Source organism: Ictalurus furcatus, chromosome 19 (genome assembly GCF_023375685.1).
Source record: "Ictalurus furcatus strain D&B chromosome 19, Billie_1.0, whole genome shotgun sequence".
Classification (NCBI taxonomy): Eukaryota; Metazoa; Chordata; class Actinopteri; order Siluriformes; family Ictaluridae; genus Ictalurus; species Ictalurus furcatus.
Genome location: NC_071273.1, coordinates 17,702,643 through 17,721,421, shown reverse-complemented (window position 1 = coordinate 17,721,421; position 18,779 = coordinate 17,702,643). Strand labels below are relative to the sequence as shown.

The 18,779-nt window shown below is 37.8% G+C and overlaps 3 protein-coding genes across 3 annotated transcripts; 2 read left to right on the top strand and 1 right to left on the bottom strand.

Annotated features, from left to right (window-relative positions):
* Nucleotides 1-63: 63 nt before the first annotated feature.
* On the top strand, nucleotides 64-5,284 carry LOC128623513 (uridylate-specific endoribonuclease C-like). The gene is made up of 7 exons (XM_053650612.1): nucleotides 64-201; nucleotides 1,902-2,001; nucleotides 2,311-2,422; nucleotides 3,018-3,139; nucleotides 3,334-3,446; nucleotides 3,550-3,700; nucleotides 4,310-5,284. The coding sequence occupies exons 1-7, from the start codon at nucleotides 191-193 to the stop codon at nucleotides 4,598-4,600; spliced, it is 900 nt and encodes a 299-aa protein (XP_053506587.1). The 5' UTR covers nucleotides 64-190; the 3' UTR covers nucleotides 4,601-5,284.
* A 1,060-nt stretch (nucleotides 5,285-6,344) lies between these two features.
* si:dkey-222f8.3 (Poly(U)-specific endoribonuclease-C-like) lies at nucleotides 6,345-14,434 on the top strand. Its single transcript, XM_053650588.1, has 7 exons — nucleotides 6,345-6,445; nucleotides 9,538-9,637; nucleotides 10,251-10,362; nucleotides 10,886-11,007; nucleotides 11,121-11,233; nucleotides 12,530-12,680; nucleotides 13,507-14,434. Exons 1-7 carry the CDS (start codon nucleotides 6,435-6,437, stop codon nucleotides 13,765-13,767), a joined length of 870 nt encoding a protein of 289 aa, XP_053506563.1. The 5' UTR covers nucleotides 6,345-6,434; the 3' UTR covers nucleotides 13,768-14,434.
* A 1,180-nt stretch (nucleotides 14,435-15,614) lies between these two features.
* Nucleotides 15,615-17,757, bottom strand: tnnt2c (troponin T2c, cardiac). The gene has a single exon (XM_053650589.1). It carries the CDS (start codon nucleotides 17,571-17,573, stop codon nucleotides 16,752-16,754), a length of 822 nt encoding a protein of 273 aa, XP_053506564.1. The 5' UTR covers nucleotides 17,574-17,757; the 3' UTR covers nucleotides 15,615-16,751.
* Nucleotides 17,758-18,779: the final 1,022 nt, after the last annotated feature.

Sequence of the window (18,779 nt, the reverse complement as noted above, 5' to 3'; positions counted from 1 at the left end):
AACCAATCACGTGTTACCAATGGCAGACCTTAATTCCTATTGGCCAGATTTTATAGTGGGTAGAAATGATTGATAGATCTGCTAAATTCCTGCATAAATGTAAAGTATAATAGCAGTGGGGTGAAAAGGCACCTGTGCACCCGGCAAACATTGAAGAAGAAGAAGACGACGACGACGACTGTCATCAACAATGGCGAGACAGTAAGATGTGGTCTATCTTCATCAACACTTTGATGTAGTACATTTAAACTCAGATTGCAGTTGAATAGTAATTATAATATTCGTTCTCAACATTTAAGTTCAGTCGCCAACTTTTATCGCACATTTATCGGATATTTATCGCAAAGCTTCCCGAAAAATCATCTCCCAGACGGAATGTTTGTGAAGCTTTTGTTCAAACAGCGTTTGATAAGGTCGTTCTCCCCAAAATGAAACTAAACAAAGTTTCAGCTCTCGCCCAGTTGTGGCTTTTCTATTGCTTTTCTATTCTATCGTCAGTGCCATGATGTTTTATTAAACACTGAGGTGCAGCGTTACGTTACGATGCACGAGTCTGCTATGTCAAACTCGCTGAATCAAACTCGCACCTTGAAATGATGTCCCGCATTTTAACTCAGTTTTGAACGTGCTCGAGCGCCGGTTTGTGAGTGGAGGGCGGAGTCGGAGAAGGTGAGTGGAAAGGACTGCACACCTGCGGGGAATTATACTAATGAATGTTCTGTGTGGTAGTGAGCCGAGGTAAGAATAAAAACATAAGAATATACAGTAGAGTTGTTCCAAGCCTGTCTCCAGCGTCCTCATTCCCTACCCGGATCTGGGAAAGTGTTACACTGAGGTTTTAGTGTAACACTCATCCTCATGTTTCTTCGATAATATTTCCGTAAGTTATTGTGATGAACTCTGGGGGTTTCTCTTTTGTCTGGAGTTGGCCCCGCCTATCTGAACCTTCCCACAGCATGCTCTCCTCCCGCTGACTGAACGCAGGGATGATTAAACTCACCTGGAGCGGTGGATAATTAAGAGCTGGGCAGGGCAACGTAACGTGACTGGCTTTTTGCGGTCAGGGGAAGATTGGGACGCTTTGTGTTGCTCAAGATCATTAAAGTTTGTCTGGCAACGAAGATAATTAGTTCGATAGATTGTATTTGTGTAGTTAGATAAGGGTTCGGGTATTTAGGAGCGTTGGATACATGTTCCAGGAGCGTTTAAAAAGATTATGTGCACAAAGAGGACTCATCAGAAATTATGTGAAGAAGCGTGCGTGTTTTCTCTGGGGCACTGATTTGGCATGGCGGATGCCTTTCCCTAGACCATAGGGCGGGGTCTTGTTTCCTGGAAGCGGGGAAGTGTTTTATATTTAAATTTTCTGCTGTGAGTTTTAAAGTTTATATGAACATGTTACTCCGTGTACACTGGACCGGGGAAGTGCTGATTTTTCCACACTGATTAGTTTTTGATCACGATTTCTTATTGTGCCGTGTGGGTCGGGGAATAACCACCAGAGGGCAGTGCAGATTTACTTTCATTTGTATTTCCCCGTTTGGCCTAGTGAGGGCGTACAGAGTAAATGTTTGTTGAACTCTCTTGAATGTATTACTGGTTATATTTTTCTCAAATCCTAAGTGAAAATATGAACTTGTTCTGCAGATGTTCCACAACATTAAATACAGCTATAAATGGATAAAACGTACTTGTCATTCTTTAACACATTCAATTATTAGGATGTGCTTTTATTGAAAAATGTGAATATTCACAAGGAACTCAATGAAAAGTACACCCTAGTGCTGTAGCTGAAAAACACTGCTTGCTTAAATATTTAATGTTGATGTGTATTTTTTTCATACATGGTTAAAGTTATAGGCTACAGTATCTGTTTAAATTTCATATTTGATGGATTGCAGTCCTGCTGTAGATCAGGAGCTTTCAGCGATCCTGAATGAGTTGTGGAAGCTGGATGTGAACTGTGTGAAGCCAGGAAAAGACTACACCATCAATCTGCAGGTGAGGGGGTTTTTGTACAAAAAGTGCAAAAGTTGCACCTTTTCATCAATTTTTTTTTTTTTTTTTTTTTTTTTTTGAGTTGGAAAGTGCACATGTATTTCACAATTAAACTGTGCATAGAAATTCTTAGAGAATATTTTAATTGCATTCAGAAAGGGAATGCAAAATGTTTCAATCATGTATTTTTGTTTACTATTTTGATCTTAACATACTGTTGACCATTTGTTACTTGTAGTAATTAAGGACCATCTGTTAAAAAAAAAAAACTAACACACTAAATGTTTGCTGCTGTTTACTGAATTTTCTCAGAGCGAGGCTGATTATGTGGCATGTGGCAAAAACCATGCCAGAGACAAAGCCAATGCTCCTCTGTTCACATACGTCAATGAGGATAAACTTAAAAGCATTGCCACATATGCTAGTAAGTACTGCATCGGTGTTGCATAACTTCATCCAATTAATAATCTAATTTATAACTGCCGTGTTGCACATTATCCTTACCTCTGGTGTTTCTGTATGTTTTTGAATACATTTAACTAAATTTACATATTAGGCAGATGATTTTATCCAAAGCAGTGAAAGAGTATATATGGTCTAAGCTTAGAGCAGTTAAGAGCTGACAACACTGTATTAACTAGTAAATAATAGATACTTAGTGATGGTGCTTAATTCTGTATTGCATAAAAGTGTAAGTGTCAAACCTTCAAACAGAATCGTACTTTGTCTTTTTTTTTTTTTCCTTTTTTTCCCCCAGAAACTTTTTTTGTTTCGGAATGTTCAGACTGTTAGAATAAACGTTGCTCAAATTTGAGGACGAAAAAGCCATGCATGTTTTGAGTTTAACTTTGGCCAATCAATTCATGATAAAAGGACTCTGAATAAACAAATGTCATTTTGTGGTACACATTATGTTCACAGGTATATAAATGATCAATCTACTAATTACAGCGCCATGAATAAGTGTCAAGTTGTGATAGATCTCTGAAGGGTTTTTCTGTGTAACTTTCCCTCTCTAGGTTTCATAAGCCTCTTGGACAACTATGAGATGTCCACAGGTGTGGCAGAGAAAGTGACTAGTGAGGAGCTGGAGGAGAATAACATCTTCCTCAATGCCATCCTACAGACCCAGGTCATGAAGGTACACTTCCAAACTTTTATGTGCAAGTGATACTTACTGCACTGTAAAATTTAATAAGTTGACTTTACTTTGAAAAAATGAGGAAACTGATTGCCTTATAATTTTCAAGTAGCCTATTAATTTCTCATTGGCATTTTTATCATCTGAAGAAGCTTGTCCTTGTCTTGGCAACTGATTCCAGCTGTTTCTTTCAGCGTGCACATGGGTATTTAGTCAATAAAGGGAAAGCCTCCTCTGACGTTGCTCAGTTTAAAAAGCAGCTCTTTGACATCTGGTTCAAACTCTATCACCGAGGCAGAAGTGGAGGGTGAGTATAAACATTGACAGTGAATTATTGGTTTGTGTTAATGTACTGATGGTTCAGTATTTTTGAAACAAGTTTAACCAACCCCTCCCCCCCCCCCCCCCAGTGAAAACTCGTGTGGATTTGAACATGTGTTTGTTGGTGAGACCAAGCACGGGGAAAAGATCATGGGCCTTCATAACTGGGTTCAGTTTTACCTTCAGGAGAAGCTGAACTGTATTGACTACAAGGGCTACACAGCAAGCCATAAAGACAGGGTATGTTGGTTTTTAACAGCGACTTCTAATGGTGCAATCTCGTAGTGATGAACTGAATAGAAAATGATGTACAGTAACTGTGGTTTAAATCAGGGCATGATCAAGATACAGCCAGTTTAGCCCATCGGTATTGTTCAACTAAACTGATTTATTGATCTGGCCCACCTGACACTGAACTAAATTTAATGTAGTCTGTTACTTAAAATGAGTGCTTTGTGGAGAATAATTTGAAATGTGACACCAAGTACAGTTCCTGAGCAATCTATTTAAGACTGTCTTAAGACTAAGACAAGTCTATAATGTTACATTGATGGATTATTAATATTTCAGTCTGTACAGGCTTTCGCTGAGGCTGCCTTTTTTTGTCACATGACACATTTTGGCCCAGCTCTGAGAAATCTGCTGAAATCTTAAAAAATTGCAAGCTCCTCCGAATTTTGTGGATTGATTGTGTTAATTTCTGCAATTGCAAAATCTTGGAAGGACTGATATTATGGAAAATGTGGAATAGAAAGAAAATACTGTGTAAATTAAGTTGGATATCCTCATTAAAGCGTAAAATCGTTCACAACGTCTCAAGTTTAATTTTCACGTGTTCAATTCTCACAGCCGGATGTGAACGACCGTGTCATTAGTCTGCAGTTCAGCTGGAAAGGCCTGCTGAAGCCATTGGGCAGCTCCTTCATTGGCGTTAGCCCTGAGTTTGAGGTGGCACTCTACACCATCATCTTCCTCAACAGAAACGAGCAAGTATCCAACACGGTTGTGAATGTGGATAAGTACTTGCTGGAGGTCGTGGTGTGCCGACAGGGACATGCTATTGGAACGTCCTACCCCAAACTACTTGACAAAACACTGGGGGCCTGTAGTTTCTCTACTGACCAGTCTAAGAAGATTTAGTTTTCCTTTAGCCTTTTAAGCACCATTATTATAAGCAACAGCTTAGTTTCAAAAAGACTCATTGTTGCTTTACATTACAGTTGGAATTGTTTACGATACTGTTACTGACCAGTACTATAGTGCTGTTTATTACTAACTCTCTACCTAATTGCCTTTTGAGAGCTTACTGCATCTGAAGAATGGGAACTGTTACTCCTATATTTTATAGGCTTAAATTACATATTATACAGCTTTGAAGTCAAATTCCAGGGTATATAGAACATTTGGGGGAAGAAAAAAAAATGTTTGTTACAAAAAGTAATTACAATTACACATGTTTTGTATAACTAGTTTTTAAATTAGCCATATTTGTTCATTGTGGTGTCTATTTAAATTTAGAGTACTATGTAGTACTGCTTAATAACCTGAGAATGTCTTAATGTCCAAAAATGTGTGTTGCTGTTTCATCCGCATGTAATTTAATCATTAAAATTATGGCTTTCAAAATGTCCATCTATATTTTTAAGGAAAATAAATTTAATTTCTCACTAAATTTATTTATTTTTTTGGAAATTCCAAGTCTGTTTTTGTATGTGTGAAAAGTTCAAAGAAAGTCTTGGAGATTCTACAAGGCCTTATAAATACATCAGTTTCTAAATGAGGAAGATATTTACAGACTCATCACAAGTGTGGGGGTTTTTGTTTTTTTGACCCCCCACACACACTTCAAGCACTGGTGTAATTTGTTATACATTTTTCTGTGCAGTACTTCTTCAGCTAAACTAGTCAAATATTTCCCACACAAACAAATATAGAAGCCCATATTTTTCCAGGTGGAAGAGAATAAATGCATAATATTCATGTGGTTTTTTTCACTATCAAATTGGTTGTCTCAAAATGTTGACTATTTTCTCAATTGCCACTTTCTGTTGTCTACATGTATACATTTTATCTGATGTATTTATTCATTTATATACTTTTTTATAGTATAAATTAGCAGCTGCAAGACAACTCAGTATTTAGTTAGTAAAACTAAGTTGAGAAACTTTACTCAGTTATCCAGTGGTTGAAAAAAAAAAAACAACTGTAGTTAACAATGCTGTGTTGCATCTTTTGGCTATGTTGTACATCATTTGAAAGCAGTGTCTTCGACTTCCGATGAGGAACATTTTGGCTCAAGAAACTGCGCAAACGGAGTGCTGTTTTCTTATCGCCTTTCCAGACAGGCGTCATTGGACGCTCGCGCATTGCGTGCACCCGCATGATGCGATTTTCACCGTCCTATCGGGAAATCGAGTTGTGCAGTAGTGAGAGAAATCTTCTCGTGTTTTTACACATGGGGCGGTAAACAGTCTGCCTAGCTGTGCTGTTTAATTAAATAGTGGAAAGGCAATTAAAACAAACGGCATGTACAGAAGCACAAAAACAGCCTGTAGCTGGAGAGCTAAGCTAGCTAACCTTACATTATAGCTACTTATTGAGTAAGATAATATACATACAACAATATTGTAAGACATTTATTGTATCGTATTATTATTAATCCTGTGCTAAACATTTAAGACTCAGTGACAAGCTAATTACAATGCAACTATCAAGCTAATATCTCGAGCTTCTGTTCTCATTTACTTTTCCGGGTTTTTGTCTGAGAAACCACGCCCACCACATCTTTTATACTCGAGACTTACAACCAATCACGTGTTAGAAACTGTGAACATGGGCGGGCAAGTCTTATATTCTTAACTCCTATTTGTCAAATTTTACAGTTAATAAAAATTGATGGACAGCTCCACTGACTTCCTGCATCAACTGAGTGAATAAATGCAGTGAGGTGAAAAGCACGCATCTGTCTGTAATAATGGCTAAACGGTAAGATATAAATGCATCAGCACTTTGATGTAATACGTTTAAACTCAGAATACAGTTGAGAAGTAATAATAACACAGCTTTGTGTGTGTGTTTTTAAAGTATAATTGTTCCAATTAAATTAAATTCAGACCAGGTGTGATGGCTGTAGCCTGAAACAAATGCAAGCTTCATTTTCTTAAAGTAAAATAGCTAGACGGGTGCCCTTATGTGAAATGCATCTATTTTAAACCATGTTATAGCTTATGAAACGTGTTTTATTTTAAACAAAGTTTGACAAAGTCTTAAAAAGTAAAATCTGAGTTTTTAAAAAAAAAGCAAACAGGTGGTCGATGAAAATGAACCATATCTATAGGTGTCAAAGTTATTTAATGCGGAACCAGTTGATTTTGTTTAAATTATTTGAAGAGTACTTCACGAACATCCGGTTGACAGGACTAGGCTGAGTTTGCAGAGCTACTTGTAAGGCAGACGCTGTTTATTTTCATGTCATGTGAAGCTGTGAGAAGGAATGAGCGGGGAGAAAAGTCCTGAAACCACGCTTAATCAGTAAAATATGACAAGTAATTGTCTTTTGTTGTGTAACTGAATTGATTTAGATAGACACTAGTTAGACTGCTTGCAGAAATAGACAACCTGACTGACTTTATTGTGCCTCTAGGGGAAATTCAGCAGTTGCCTGAAATGATAGCGACGTGTCGCAAAAAAACAAATTATGTGACGCCTGGGGCTAGGCACTAAAGCGCTTACCGTACTAAGTGTTACAGACTGTACTGTTCCCTATATAGAAGTGGGTGTACTCTCCATGGGTCACAATGGCTTTAGGCAGCTGAGACAGAAAAAAAATATGATATACCAACTTTGAATACGGGAAAAGTAAAGATACGCAAAAAGCACTTAGTCATTCCTGGGTGTTCATTAACTGAGGTATGAACACCTGCTGGTAGGATCATTCGCGCCTAGCAGCAGGTGTTCATACCTCAGTGAATGAACCTATTTGTGTTATGGTGATGGTGGTGTTTTTGTTGTTGTTTGTTTTTAAAAGCAGAATTGCCAGATGATATTTCACCACATTTTGTAATCTATTTTACTATCAAGACAAAACCTGTGTAATATGATGGGGGGGGGGGGGGTATAGCATATCAAAAAGTACATCTGTCCATGATTGTGTTCCGTATGCCAAGCATGTCAACTTTTCATACTGGGAAAAAACAAACAAAACATTTTAGTATGGTTCCACTTTGAGTAACTTTTAAAAGGGTCATATTCGACCCGAACAGAGCACAACACCACAAATACACCACCATCTACTGTATTAAATACTGTAGTAAGCCGATGTCAAGATACTCAGTAACCATACTATTGTACTAAGCAGTATACCAGATTTGTAGATTTGAAAGCAGCCTTGTACTATTGTACTACTACTTAAGATAGGCCTATACAATTAATTGTAGTCTTAAATGCCCTGTTCTGTTTCCAAGGTTATGTTTAAAATGTTTTATGTTTTAATAGCACACTACAAAAAAAAGGCATCTTAACGAAGTGAAAAATATCTTGAATATAGTCACATGTATGTAGTATTTCTTTTTTTATATATAAGATTACAATGAACCAAATATAAGCTCATTAAACCTATATCTGGACATTATTACTCATTTCATGCTCGTAGTTTTCTTATTTTATTGGCAGATAATTTCGCTTGTTCTAGAAATAAATGCTTAAAATTAGCAAATTTATCTGCCAATAGAACAAGACTATTTCAATTTTGAATTGAGTACTATGGCTTGAAATAGATTTAATAATCTTATTTGGATTATTGTAATCTTTTATTAAGAAATACTAGATAAATATGACTATATTCAAGGTATTTCCACTTTCTAAGATTTTTCTTTTCTTTTTGCAGTGCAGGCTGTATGATTGCATAGTTAGAACAGAAGCTCAAAACGTGTTGGGACGCACTTAAACTGTTATTCAGAGAGCAGTTAAGGTGGAGTCCTTGTACACCACACAATAGGAACCACCTCAAAATGCATTTAAGAAATGAAATTTGGCTTCCTGTTATTTATATTGTAGACATTTGAAATTTTGAGTATGTATCAATACATTAAATGATATTTTTGAATAATTTTGAGGTCACTGTTTTCTGATCAACAGTAGAATTTCCTTCTGGATTATTTGTCATAAACAATTATACAGCACTATTGAATTCTCTATTCTGATTGATCAGACGGTGTTGATTAATTTTCTGTAACAGCAGTGCTGACTGTAAGGCAAATCACAGGTTTATACTGATGTTTTAATACGTTATCATTTTTATACTAACAACTTACACAGGGGCTTGTATTGTAGAGGCTCCACATAAACAAACTTTTAATAATGTATGTAATTGTTCATATGGTATAAGGTCATATAGTGAAGAGAGCATTTTTGGGAGGAGTCTCCAGTCAGGAGTTTAACAGTCAGAGCTAAAAACTGTATCTTGTAAGTTTTTATGCAATATGAAAGTCTTCAGGATGGAGGCCTTTGTGGTTTCTCAGTCACATGATGAGTTGAATTTTGTTTTTGTCTTATTAACATTGAGAGAGAGAGAAAAAGAGAAGGAGGAAACGGCCGTTGCTATAGGAACTTGTTTTGTGGACGTTTCACAACATTAAATGTAGCTATAAAAGGGGGGAGGGGGATTCTTTAATAAATTAAAAATATCTTTGGGGTGGTAATATTTGCATGGCATCCCCCTTGTTGGTCATTTTCCCATAACAACACACTCCATCATGTTTTGCAGATATGAGCACCTTTGGCCAAGCAGGAAAAACGACATTTTATGGTCATGTTTGCTAGAATATGAAACCTGATACAGGAGTGCTGCTATTCCTTCATTGTTTTGGTGCTGTTGTGCCATATTCATTTGCCTGCTTCAGTCAGTTGAGAAAAGATAATAAGCCAGCTAGAGAGATTGCTTAAAGCAGGGAACTCGCTAAACTGCACAGTAAGCAGCTCAGAACTGTGATGAATAACATTACTTGTTTAAATATTCTGTGTTGAGTGGATGCATAGTTAAAGTTACTGGTTCACTTGTAACATTTGATGGATTGCAGTCCTGCTGTAGATCAGGAGCTTTCAGCGATCCTGAATGAGTTGTGGAAGCTGGACGTGAATCGCGTGAAGCCGGGAAAAGACTACACCATCAATCTTCAGGTGAGGGTTTGGTTTGAAAAGGCACCATGTTGATGTGCTAAACCTCCTATCTTAACATACACTATTTCACCATTTTTGTGTCTTGTAATAATCGGTAAAGTTTAACACATGCTATAAATCTAATTCCTTTGTCTTCTGTAAAGTAATGCAAATTTTTTGCACTCAGCTGTAAATACATACAGCAGAACTTCATCAGTATCAGTGGGGCACTGTGGTAAGTATATTTGCCTCTCACCTCCAGGGTTGTGGGTTTCATTCCCACCTCTGCCCTATGTGTGTGGAGTTTGCATGTTTTCCCTGTGCTTCAGGGTTTTCCTCCAGGCACTCCGGTTTCCTACCCTAGTCCAAAGACATTAGCTGTAGGCTGATTGGCATCTCTAAAATTGTCCTGTGTGTGTGTGTGAGATTGTGCCCTGCGATGGGTTGGCACCCCGTCCAGGGTGTCCCCTTCCCTAAGCCCAGAGTCCCCTGGGATAGGCTCCATGCCCACCCGCGACCCAGTGTAGGATAAGCTATATAAAGGATGGATGGAAGGAAGTTTGTGTAAGCTTCCAATTATGAATTCAAATGTAAAGTGAACTGCTCAGAAATGTTTTATTCCTTATTTTCTCAGGGGAAGGCTGATTATGTGGCCCAGGGCAGTAACAGTGCTAGAGACAAAGCCAATGCTCCACTGTTCACGTACGTCAATGAGGATAAACTTAAAAGCATTGCCACATATGCTAGTAAGTACTGCATCGGTGTTGCGTAACTCCATCCAACCCATAAATTAAGGGAGTTTATAATTACAGTGTTGCACATTACACATTATCGAGAGCAATGAACCAGAATACCTTCCTGTTCAGTATGTGTGTGTGTGCGCGCGTGTGTGTGTGTGTGTATGTATGTATATATGTATATATATATATATATATATATAATATAGACACTCACTACATGGGGGATGACATACTGACACTGTATTTGCTGTGGAGTGTTTTATATGCCTAATTAGATCACCATTTGAGATTCAGCCTCACAATTGCTTGTCTTGGACAATACCAGTTGGATGTAAAATCAGTGTGTGTGTTTCTCCCTCAGATTTGAATGACATTTTTTTCTGACAGTTGTTATGAAAGTACAATGATGTATTGTTTTCCACGATGGAAGAAAATCTATTTAAATCATCAGATAGAGCACATTTTATTTAAAGTGGTGAGCGATCTCTAAAGGATTGTCTTAAATATCTGTGTAACTGTCTCTCTTTAGGTTTTATAAACCTCTTGGACAACTATGAGATGTCCACAGGTGTGGCAGAGAAAGTGACTAGTGAGGAGCTGGAGGAGAATAACATCTTCCTCAATGCCATCCTACAGACCCAGGTCATGAAGGTACACTTCCAACAGTTTATGTGCAAGTGATACTTACTGATAAGAGCCATTTTTATACTCCTGAAGAAGCTACTCCTTCTCCTGGTGACTGATTCCAGCTGTTTATCTTTCAGCGTGCACATGGGTATTTAGTCAGTAAAGGACAAGCCTCCTCTGATGTTGCTCAGTTTAAAAAGCAGCTCTTTGACATCTGGTTCAAACTCTATCACCGAGACAGAAGTGGAGGGTGAGTATAAAACAAACAGACCTCAGACTTTGAGAACATGCAGTATTTCAGCACCGCAAGTCAACTCCTTCACTGTTAATACAAAGCACAATGATATTGTCATATATTCTTAGGAAAGGTACCTCAAAAGCTTCTTTATCTTCCTGAATGAGTTCTGTTTGGAACCTTCTCCAATAGCGAAATCCTCTATAGTTGTGTTCTACATAGAAACATTAAGGGTTCCCACAAAATGTAGCTGTTTCTCTCAGAGTGAAGACTATTATTAAAATTAAGATGACAGAGATGTCTTTTGAATTGCTGTTATATTTGTAGCTGTTTAGATGGCATTAGTATTAATTGTGTAGTCCCCTATTTATTTATTTACCTCTGTCAGTAGTTTCTTTCTTAGACCATTTTCTTAGATTCACATTTGCTTTTAATTTTGCTCTTTTATAACAATAATTTTTAGAATCCACTTGAAGCATGTTATTTAGTTGCCATGAAACTTAAACGTCCACTAGATGGCAGTATATACAACAAATTAAAGCCACAAGCATGTAGAGCATACAAGGACTATTGCTTGTAATGTGTTTTGTTTGTTGGTTTTTTTTTTTTTACAGTTGTGAATACAACCATGTTGAAAGTATTGCATATTTGTGTGGTGTGTAAATTGTTCATTACCAGAATGTTAAATTTCGTAAGGCCTTTTCTGGAAAATTTAAACTTAATGTCTGCTTAACATGAAACTTTTAATTTTTCTGCCACTAGGTTTTGGAGGCATTGTGTTTTCAGGTTGTTCTTCTGTACAATATTATCGTTAGAGCAATATCTGAAGAATGAGTGGTTGAATGTTTGTAAGATTTATATGGAATTGTCATTGTAACCAGCAGATCAACTGATTTAGATTTTGGAATTGATCCAAACAAGGTCAAGGACACAGCAAGGTCAAATGTCTGAAATAGGTTGTTTTTTCCCCCACAGCCTCCTTCCTGTTTGTCATACAGAGATGCTACATACACATTCATGTTCAGGAACTCAAGCCCTTTTTTTGGCGGTGGAGGCATCCTTGTGATTGTTGATGCTGTCAGGTTCTACTTGTAACTTGACTGATTCCTTACTGGGGCTTTCAATTTTAAATTTGAAAGTTAAGAGCTGTGTTAAGAATAGCAGTTCATATATAACTACTTTGACATTTAGGCCAGGTTCTAGTTCATGGCTTAGTACTAGCATGTTCAGAGTTTAATAAACATGTAATGTATTTGTGTTTAAGTTTGTTCTGTGTCAAGGGTGTAAAGAGCCTTTTTGTCCCCGATACAGTGAAGACTCGTGTGGATTTGAACATGTGTTTGTTGGTGAGACCAAGTATGGGAAAGAGATCATGGGCCTTCATAATTGGGTTCAGTTTTACCTGCAGGAGAAGCTGAACTTTATAGACTACAAGGGCTACAAAGCCAGAGATAAAGACATGGTATGTTGGTCATAGTCTTCTAATAGTACAATGTCACAGTGATGAACCTAATAGAGAATAACATGCAGTAATTGGTTTAAAGCAGAAGCAAAAAACATGACAATCTGTGAAACAAATTTACAATTTGTGTTCTACATTTAAATTGTCTTTAACTGGTTTGAAAGAACTGAAAACAGAGCTAGCCTCTGTTAGTCCACTAGGGGGTAAAATAGGGCATTTAACTCGGGGCCATAAACCTAGCTACTGGCAAAATGTGCTAATGATGTCATTCTTCATTATCAATTAAATGTCACGTTTGCCTCGCACCACCAGGGTTGGCTGTTTGACTCCCACCTCTGCACTGTGTGCGGGGAGTTTGCATGTTCTCCCCCAGTCCAAAGACTTGCATTGTAGTTTGATTGACATTTTCCAAATTGTCCATAGTGTGTGTGTGTGTGTGTGTGTGTGTGTGTGTGAGTGATTGTGCCCTGCGTTGGGTTGGCACCCTGTCTCATGCCCCATGTCCCCCTGGATTGGCTCCAGGCTCCCCCACAACCCTGTGTAGGATGAGCGGTATGGAAAATGGATGGATTGATGATTTTGGTGTACTAAAACTTTTGAGTACTTTGTGGGTAATAATTCATAATGCGACACTGAGTACACTTCGTCTATTTTTAAGACTGTTCATAGCATTACAACGATCAGTAATTATTATTGTAGAATAAAATGTGCAGGAGCTGTGCAACTCCTAAAGTTAGATGCAGCAGCATCATCTTTAAAGTAATCAGTATTGTTCTGTCTTATTCATTGTCTCATCTGTTGGGTCTCTCGTGTTTAATTCTCGCAGCCAGATGCGAACGATCACGTCATTAACCTGCAGTTCAGCTGGAAAGGCCTGGTGAAACCACTGGGCAGCTCCTTCATTGGCGTCAGCCCCGAGTTTGAGGTGGCACTCTTCACCATCATCTTCCTCACCAGCAATGAGCGTGTTACCAACGCCATTGTCAAAGTGGATGAGTACTTGCTGGAGATTGTGGTTTGTCGACATGGACGTGCTATTGGAACGTCCTATCCCAAACTGCTCAGCAGCAACAACAGGGATCTGTAGTTTCTCTACTGATTAGGCTGTAAGGATTTTAGTTTCTTCCATATGGCCTTATAATCTGCAGCATTATTATTAGTAGTAGTTGTAATAGGTCCTATATTCATTACAATTGGAATTGTTTACATGATAAACTGTAACTTCCATTACTGTAGTGCTGTTTTTACAAGGTCTAAACCTAAGTGCCTTCACAGATTTAGTTGCATCTGAAGAACTAAAACTTTTATTTGAACATGTTATAGGTATGCACTATATATTATACTGCTTTGGATGTAAATTCCAGGATAAATGATTAAGAACATTTACAAAAAAATGTTTAAAAAATACTAAATAAACAAGCACAAAAATGACCTTCAATTTGTCAACGACAGCAACGTTTACACGATTGGGTAATTAGGTTTAAATTAGTCTTGTGTTTGTTGCAGCTACTTTTTGCTGTTTTTAAAGACGGTGATAAAGATATTAAGTTATAGTCATGAATATTTGTTAATGGTCTATTGGAATTGATAGAGTACTGTTTAGTACTACTTAACAACCTGAGAATATCTTCAGGTCCATAAATATTCGTTGCTGTTGGATCAGTGTGTAATTTCGTAGGAAAACAAATGTCTGTTTTCAGAATACCCATCTGTGTTTTGAAAGAAAATAAACTGAATTTGTGTCATTTAAACCATCAGTTTTCCGATTGTTTGCTGTTATCTCCAACAAGCTGAAAGAAAGTTCCACATCAGTTAAAATCAGTAACCAGAAGTTCAAATTGAGTTCAAATTTCAATATTTGGCCTTTGTTACAAAATTATGGCAGACTTCTTATTTTGTTCATGCATATAGTTTATTTTGTGTATTTATATTGTGTATGTATTTATTTATGGAACCATGATTCATATCCTTTGTTTTCCTGTGACATCACACAAACATAAGCAGTTTGCTGTCCTCCATTTTGAGTCCCTCCACAAACAGCATATTTCTGTTTGAAGACAAGTTAATATGCCAATGTGTGCTATATGTGGCCGTTCCAGTCGACCAGGTGGACAAGAGAAGTTAAGATTCTTCTAAAAGTTATTATAAATCAGGGCCCAGAGTCTCAGATATTATCTGAAGATCTTCCAGGAGCAATCTCAACACCCATCTTGCTACTAAACACATGCAGGTAACCGAAACTCTTGACCTGTATCTGCATGATTTTATGCATTGTGCTGTTGCCACATGATTGGCTGATTGAATAAATGAGCAGGTGTAGAGATGTTCCTAATAAAGTGCACATCCCCTAAAGAAAAAGAGGTTATGGCTAATGGATTTCTCTTTTAAACTAACACACTTACAGGTCTCATTCTACCTGAGCTCCTCACCTGCCGGTTAGCCTGGACTCCATTAAAGGAAGAACAGAAGTTTTTATAGACTGGTTTCATCTCCAATGTCTGTTAGTATGTTCTAACATTAAAAAACAGCTAAAATATGAAGACCTAATACCAGCTAATACATACAGTGAAAGATAATCCTAATGCAGCTAATGAAGTTGTTCTGGAAGCTTTGCTAAAGTTTGTCTTAGTCTTTTTATTTATTACAAGTGTGCGTGTGTGTGTATAGATAACAGATGTCTGATTATCTCTTAACTTTTTATGAAGGTACATTAATACTAGTTAAGGTATAAATACCTAATCCTAGCTAATATTTAGAACCCCATTATGAAGCAAAAACCATTAACCATCCAGAAAATATATATGTTGAGACACCTTTTTGTGTAGTTACTGTCCAACACAGCTTTAACATTTTGAACTGACCTCAGCTGGCAGTAGGAGAGATTCTTCATGTGTTCTGAATAAAAAATGGAAAACATTTAATCAAAAGCAAATAAAATGTTTAACTAATGTTTAATTGTTGCTAAAATCATCTTAAAAGTGGTCCTTGATTATGTATTTTAACATTCAATTTGATATGTGCTGTCGAGTTTGAGATAACACCGTGTCCGTGCAGGCATGCCTTCCATTCCACCATGTAGATAAAGAAAATGTTGAGGGGACAAAACACTTAAACATAGCACCTTATAATAGTTACCTACTTTAAAGTGACAAAAAAATTTAAATGCATAGGAAACAAAACAGACAAAAAGCAACTCAACAACTATTTCATACAGTTGAGTGCAAAAGTTTGTATACCCTTAGGACAAAATGAAGAAGACAGAGAAAAGTCATTTATAGCACAAAGACATTTGGTGTGTAAGGATTCACAGATGTTCCTTCTTTGTTTCAAGTAAGAAAATTGTCATATATATATATATATATATAATGCTATTATTTGGCAATTTGCATCTCATTTGCTGTATTTGATTTTAATATTGTCCAATAGCTTGTATGCCCACACTCTGCCTTTATGACTGCCCCACAACCTCGTCCATTTCCTTTCAACAGCTCTTCCCCCAACAGCCCACCCAACCACACATTCTTCTAGAGATATCTGGTCTAACTCGGCCAGACAGTTAGATAGTTAGATGCCCATTCTTTTTGAAAAATGTCTGCTCTATCTATGGCAGATGTCAAACTCCACTTTCTTATACTGCAGTTCTTTTTAACCTATTTTCCTATTAATTTTGCCTTATGTATTGCCTGTTATATATGCAAATTTCACATTTAACATCTTGGAATTAGATATTTTACTTTTTGTTGTTGTTGTTTTTTTGGAAATACATTTCAAAAGAGTGATATATTCTCCTTCCATTCAGACGCCATGGGGAACGTAAACCTTTGCCCTCAATTGTATAAGTAATACAGACTAAACCAGGAACACACTTAGAACTGTAATCTTTAAAACATTGGATTTCTGTCAGTCTTGCATAAGTATGTAGTGTCAGCAAACATGGTCTTGGCTGATCTTTCTTACCAAAAGAATTCACTGTAAATCAAAGATAAAATCAATAAAGTTAAACTGTGATGTGACCAAGAGTCTATGCCACCACATCATATCATATCATATATATTCCCTAATCCACATTATCTATTTCCAGGATTTCCTGGTGGTCTTGGTTGTCTTGCTGTATCTCTGATGGTCATTGACACGGTTGCGCAGCACATTGATATCATACTTCTGCCTCTTCAGCTTCTCACCCAGGTCAAACTTCTCAGCATGGAGCTGCTGCAGCCACTGCCAGAGATCTCGGGCCTTCTCAGCTAGTTTCTCCTGATTAAGGTGGTCGATGTTGAGTGGCTTTCGGCGCTCCATGAGGGCCTTTGTCTTCTTCTCACGTTCTGTCAGCTTCTTGCCCTTCTTCTGTTCCACCTTCTGCAGGTAGCCTCCATAGCCCTTATTGGTGAGGAGTTTCTTCTTCTTGGCTTCCTCCTCAGCCCGGAGTTTGGCCACCTCCTCCTCACGCCGCGTCCTTTCCTCAGCCAAACGAGCCTGTCTCTCACGCTCTTGCTCGGTTCGAATGCGCTGCTGCTCTGCACGATCGGCACGTCTCCGTTCAATGCGGGTTTTCAGGGCTACCAGCTCCTCTTCCTCTTTCTGCCTGTTGGTAAAGTGTGCCTCGATGAGGCCCTGAAGCTCATTGTAGTCCTTCTCGACACGTTTACGATGGAGGTCATCAAAGTCCACCTTCTCTCCATCGGGCAGCTTGGGAGGGACAATGGCAGGGACAAAAAACTTAGGCTTAGGCTTGGAGTCTTCTTCCTGTTCTACCTGTACCTCATTTTCTTCCTCTGCTTCATTTTCATCATCCTCTATTTGAGGGGCCTCCTCTACATTCTCCTCTTCCTCAACCTCTTCCTCTGCTTCCTCCTCCTCTTCATATTCCTCCACAATCTCCTCAGTGTCAGACATTGTAGCTATGCTGTGCCCTGTTTTTGAGAGAACAGAAGGTTGAGGAACAGCCTCAGCTCACCACTAACACCAACTGGAGATAAGAAGACTGAAGGGAGTGAGCTGTAGTACATGGACACCATGCACTTTTATAGAGTCCTCTTGGACCATGTGACCTCTCTTGAGTGAAACCCCTCAATCCTTGGGCTGTGAAGGGAGGTTTTCTGACAGATGCACAGAGAGCTATTTTCTTCTCTAGACCTTTTTCAGAATCTCTAGGACCTCTGGTATGCGCTTCCTACTAAGTCTACCAAGTTCTTTTTTCAGTGACAAAACAGATGTACACATTTGTGCCTCATAATACCGTAGGCTCTCTTGCGAGTTGTTTGAATCAGGCAAGACACTGAGCTTATCTGTGGCCATAAGTAGTTCTTCCAATCCTAATAAGATTTGGCCCAACAAATATAAACGTTCAATTATTGAGTCAGATTAATAATGTCTCATGATAACTTTTACAGTAAACATATTTATGAAAACATTTGTAATACTGTAGAACTTAAACGTTGTAATTTACTAATCTACCAGTTTGAATTCTTGTAGTTTAACCCCTAAAACTTCCAGCGACTTCCAGGACCCAAACATTCGTTTCTCTTTAATAATGACACACCTTTCCTTTGAGTTTAATATGCAAGGGTGTTTACAAATTGGCAAATTGTACCAAGTACAGTGACTTGTATAACGCCTTACACAACATGAGGATATACAACATTCCTGCCATCTGAGACACCAGTCTAAAAGAGGACAGACAACAAGAATAATTGCACAACCTTAAGGTCTGCTTGAACTTCAGGCAATGATATCAGGAACACACACATTTTCCATTTATTTGTTTATTCAATCCAAAGATATTCTTGAGTAGTTGAGGGTTAGGGCTCGTTTTTAAGGGGTCAACTTAAGCAGCTTAAACAGAAAAACCAAAAGACCATAAATATATAACGATTACATTAAGGACAAATGTGATGTGGGCAAGCAGGTGTGTTACTTGCTAGCTGATTTTGTATTAAGGTTATCTCTCAGAAGTAATTCTCTTGAGTGTGAAAAAAGAACCCTGAAATAGCTATATAGTCTTGTATATGATCAGGTTATCATGGACCTATGTTATACAAAAAGCCCTTACTATTTGTCAGATATAAAGGTTGACTTGTTCTTAGAAAATGACTTCACAAT